The sequence below is a fragment of the Otolemur garnettii genome, unplaced genomic scaffold (assembly GCF_000181295.1).
Source record: "Otolemur garnettii isolate 467f Iridium unplaced genomic scaffold, OtoGar3 scaffold00006, whole genome shotgun sequence".
NCBI classification, from domain to species: Eukaryota; Metazoa; Chordata; class Mammalia; order Primates; family Galagidae; genus Otolemur; species Otolemur garnettii.
The window spans coordinates 20,494,516-20,499,249 of record NW_003852401.1 but is presented as its reverse complement, the minus strand read 5'-3'; the positions used below and the strand labels follow the sequence as shown (position 1 = coordinate 20,499,249).

The 4,734-nt window shown below is 36.5% G+C and overlaps 1 protein-coding gene across 3 annotated transcripts in view; it reads left to right on the top strand.

Annotated features, from left to right (window-relative positions):
• The window catches only part of UHRF2 (ubiquitin like with PHD and ring finger domains 2), an 88,483-nt gene that overhangs the window by 17,391 nt on the left and 66,358 nt on the right, over positions 1-4,734 (top strand). For all 3 annotated transcript variants that reach the window (XM_012814001.2, XM_023508350.1, XM_023508357.1), the window contains exon 3: positions 3,930-4,189. In XM_012814001.2, the coding sequence (XP_012669455.1) occupies positions 3,930-4,189 (260 nt within the window). The remainder of the gene's footprint in view (positions 1-3,929; positions 4,190-4,734) is intronic.

Here is a 4,734-nt window from a genome sequence, read left to right as displayed (position 1 = left end):
CTCAAGCGAGTCTCCTGTCTCAGCCTCCCAAGTAGCTGGGACTACAGGCGCCCGCCACAGCGCCCGGCCATTTTTTGGTTGCAGCCATCGTTGTTTGGCGGACCCGGGCTGGGGATTCAAACCCACCACCTTAGGTGTATGTGGCTGGCGCCTTAGACGCTTGAGCCACAGGCGCCGAGTCGGTTACTTTTTAAAACATTTTTCCCATGACCTTTTAGCTGAAACTCCACCCCCATATATTTTTAAAATTTGTACATTTTATGATATTTTGACATCTTTGGGGGGCCTTTTTGGCTGAGGAGAGAGAAATTACCCTTCCTGGGGCTAATTCCTAGAGACAGTAAATAACTTGTTAGTATGACTGGTTTTCATAAACAAAGCAGATAATCCTGAGTCTGTACACTTGACCACATCCTTTAACTCTCACAGATGAAGCCACTATTCTTCTGCCCTAATCACCTGTCATAAGGTACTAGACAAACAGCCCTGTAGCCCACTGGCTTTATTCAAACTAGCCAATCTTCATTTTCCTTGCCTTTTCCCATGGAAAACACAGGCTCAGGGCCTGCCTTTCCCTAGTTCTCCTGCCTCCTGACCAAACCGGGTGCTTTCCTATGTGTTCCTTTCTTTTGGGAAAAGTAATTCTGGCTTGGTGCCTATAGCTCAAGCGGCTAGGGCACCAGCCACATACAGTGGAGCTGGTGGGTTTGAATCCAGCCCAGGATCGGCAAACAACAATGAAATCTAGAACCAAAAAATAGCCAGGCGTTGGGGCAGGCACCTATATTCCCAGTTACTTGGGAGACTGAAGCAAGAGAATCACTTAAGCCCAAGAGTTGGAGCTTGCTGTGAGCTATGATGCCATGGCTCTGTACCCAGGGCAACAGCTTGAGACTCTGTCTCAAAGAAAAAAAGAAAGAAAAGTAATTCAACATTCAATGGTTTTAGCCTCTCCATATTGTCACTCAGTTACCTAAATAAGTTATAATCTCACATGCACAATTGAGACATTCCCACACACACAAATTATTTTCCTCTTTTGTCATCTGCTGCTCTCTGACTACTTACATCAGTTCTCAATTTCCATTAGATTACTTCGAAAGTTACCATGGCAGTATCATCTGTTTTCTTGTTAATCATAGGGTTTAGGTATTTTCTTCTGAACTGTCTTCACCATTTAGGCTTTACAAAAGAGCTTTAATCTCTTGCTTGCAGTTTGGCCCATTCAAGTTTTGCCTTACTTTGCATGTCTATTATATGCAAAATCTTTTTAATTTAAGAGCATTTTCCCCAGTTCAGTTCATAATGCCTATTGTGAATGGTTCATTACAGGACAGCAAACTATTCTTTTCAATTGTAAATTTAGGTTTACTCAAAGAATGCCCCATCTTTAATGAACTAGTAAGTTCTATATGATGTTTAAGCAACAGCAGTATTTTTAAGTCAACCTAGGTTTCTGTTAACTCTAATTTTGTCATATTGAAGTTAGCTAGATACTAGATCTGTCTGCTAGTTTCTTAGATTTGATAGGCAAATTCTGTATTTCATTTGTACCTCTTACTGTGCCATAGTAAGGCTCATATTGCTTAATATATTTTCAGTTATTTTAGTATTAACTATATGATGTATTCTACAATAATATTTATGCAGCACTGTATGAAACCTCCTCCATTTTTATTTGCTGTGAAGGAGTAATAACTTCAGTTTATCCTTCCAAGTGTGATGGAGCTTAACATTGGTTTTTGGTTTAGCTATGTTGCTTAAAAGAGACTAATTGTCTTTAAATTTGTTAGTAACAATTATGAAAGACATGAGTCTGTGTCCATTTAATACAGAAATTAATTTGTGCAATGTATAACATTCTTATTTCTTTGTCATATCTGGCCTGGTTGGTCTTTGTTTTTCCTTTTCTCCTAAACTCTTCATTTTTATGTTTTATTGAACTATATCTTTCAGGCTATTTCATTCTATCATTTTCATTAAATATATTGCCTTCAGTTACATGTTATAACTCTTCTGGTTGGAATAGTTACTACTTTTTGGTTACCAACTGGGTAGTTTGAAACCTTATTTTAAGTACCATATTTCTAAGTTCACTCACCTTTAAAGTTCTTATTTACTTGTCATCTATATCAAGGTACATGATATAGTGGCAAGAACATAAGCTTCAAGATCAAGATGTTTTCAAATCCTGGCTTTACATTTCACCTAGAGCAAGTAATTTCTCAGTATTTGTTTCCTTATCTTGTAAAATAGGAATTATCAATCTTATTAGGGTTCAATAGACTCATGTAACGAAATTTGCCTAATATCTGGCACATGGGTATTTGACTTAGTATATTCTTTTCCCACAAGCTATACCATCTGTTAGAATTATATTCAACATCGTAAGTGGTCTTTTATTAACTCCACCCGGAGCTAGCTTGATGCAGTGATCTTGTGTTAATAACATTTTTTCCTTTTTTAAGGATTTTTTAAAAGCTGAAAAGATCTTTTCTTAGTTATTTTTTGGGGGGGGGGTGTTTCCTCTTAATTTTTATTTTGATGTTTGGAACTCCTGATGAAACATTCTAGAGCAGGGTGCTTGGGACCTGCTGTGCCCAAGGGACTGATAAAGGAAAAAGCTCTATTTATTCTTTGTGATTTGATGCACAGATGAAAAACTTTTTTTTTTTTTTGTTTTTGAGACAGAGCCTCAAGCTGTCCCCCTGGGTAGAGTGCCGTGGCATTACACCTCACAGCAACCTCCAACTCCTGGGCTCAAGCTAGTCTCCTGCCTCCGCCTCCCAAGTAGCTGGGACCACAGGCGCCCACCACAACGCCTGGCTATTTTTTGGTTGCAGCCGTCATTGTTGTTTGGCGGGTCCGGGCTGGGGATTCGAACCCGCCACCTTAGGTGTACGTGGCTGGCGCCTTAGCCGTTGAGCTATAGGCGCCGAGCCACAGATGAAAAACTTAACACGATAACAGAAGTTGGTCGTTAATAAATCACGTCCTAGTCTTTCATTGCTTCCATAAGCAGACATCTTCAGTTTTCTAGCTCTTATAGTTTTAACACTGCAACATCAATGATGCATGCACATGTACAAATTAGTTAAAAAGACCATCAAATTCCTTTTCTCTAGATCATCTATTTTTCGCTGTCTCTTCATCACAAGTTTATTTGAATGATTACCTCTTTTCTTGGTTGGGACTTGACCTTTTAGACAATATCTTTAGATTTTTTAGGAGAGGATTTTTACCTGCTTTCATTTCTTAACTCTTAATTTAATTCTATGGTATAACTTGTTTTTAAATTGTTTCCCTTTTTCAGATGTCATGGTTTAGTTCTGAAGATTTAACTACATTCATTTTTGTTATCTTAACAGCCTTATTTTTATATTTTCTTTGTTCTGCAAGGGGGTAAATATGTTTGTTAGTTTGTTACTGAGCAGTGATGAAACTTAATCCATTTTGTATAACGTATTCACTAAACTCTTCCTTTTGTCAAAATTCTCTCACTTTCAAGGTTTATTTTGTTTAATACATTGCTGTTTTCTAGTTCAACTATGTAAGTTATCTTTAGGGTTATGAAGAAATTAATGGAACAGATTATTAACTCATAGTTTAAACTCCTGGCTTCTCATTAACATTCTTAATAATTTACAAAAGTGACTCGTAGGTATGTAAGAATTATATTTTCGAAAGTCTAGTGTAGACATGGGTAAGCAGTAGTTAAAACAGTTACTTCATTGAAGGAAATAGGGAAGAAAGTTAATTTTCGTACTAACAGATGACAGATTTAAGATAGAACAATCCAGAAAGAATACTTTTGATCTAATTTCTTTAAACATGAGTAGCTACAAATATTGTTTACCACAGTAACTCTCAAAGTTTTTGAAGCAATAGCTAAAATTAAGCTTCATTAACTAATTTTAAACTTTTTTTAGGTAAATGAATTGGTGGATGCCAGAGATGTCGGCCTTGGTGCTTGGTTTGAAGCACATATACATAGTGTTACTAAAGCTTCTGATGAACAATCACGTGGGAAAACTCCACTGAAGAATGGCAATTCTTATAAAAGGACTAATGGAAATGTAAATCGTAATTCCAAAGAGAACACAAATAAATTGGACAATGTACCCTCTACATCTAATTCAGATTCTGTTGCTGCTGCTGAAGACATTATTTATCATATCGAATATGATGAGTAAGTGCTCATGCTGTTGAGGACTTCATGTTTTTGTTTATAGAAGCACAGCCTTCTATTTCAAAATTACCTTAGTCTTTCTGAAGAAATCATTGAATGGTCATGTGTAATCAGTTGGTTGGTTGTAATCTAATGAGTAAGGGCCCTTTAAATCTCATTTATCTCTTGCTCTTAAATGGTTTGTTTTATAGTATTCTCATACTTGGCTTAATGTAGGATGTACTGGCTTGTCTCATTAAGTTACTGATAGGTATTTTAACAGTATTTTAGAATGTATTATAAAACATAGCATATAGCCTTTAGAATGAGATTGAAATATCTTTAAATACCTTTTTATTGAGGTAATTCACATACAGTTTACTTGACTAAAGGGTAGAAGTCTATGTTTTTGACATAGAGATAGGATTAATTTCAGAATATTTTCATCTTCTCAAAAGAAATTTCTCATACCCATTAGCTTTCACTCCCCAATGAAATATGTTTCCAATGAAATGTTTTAAAATGTTAGATGGAGGCTTGGCACCTGTGGCTCAAGTGGCTAAGGC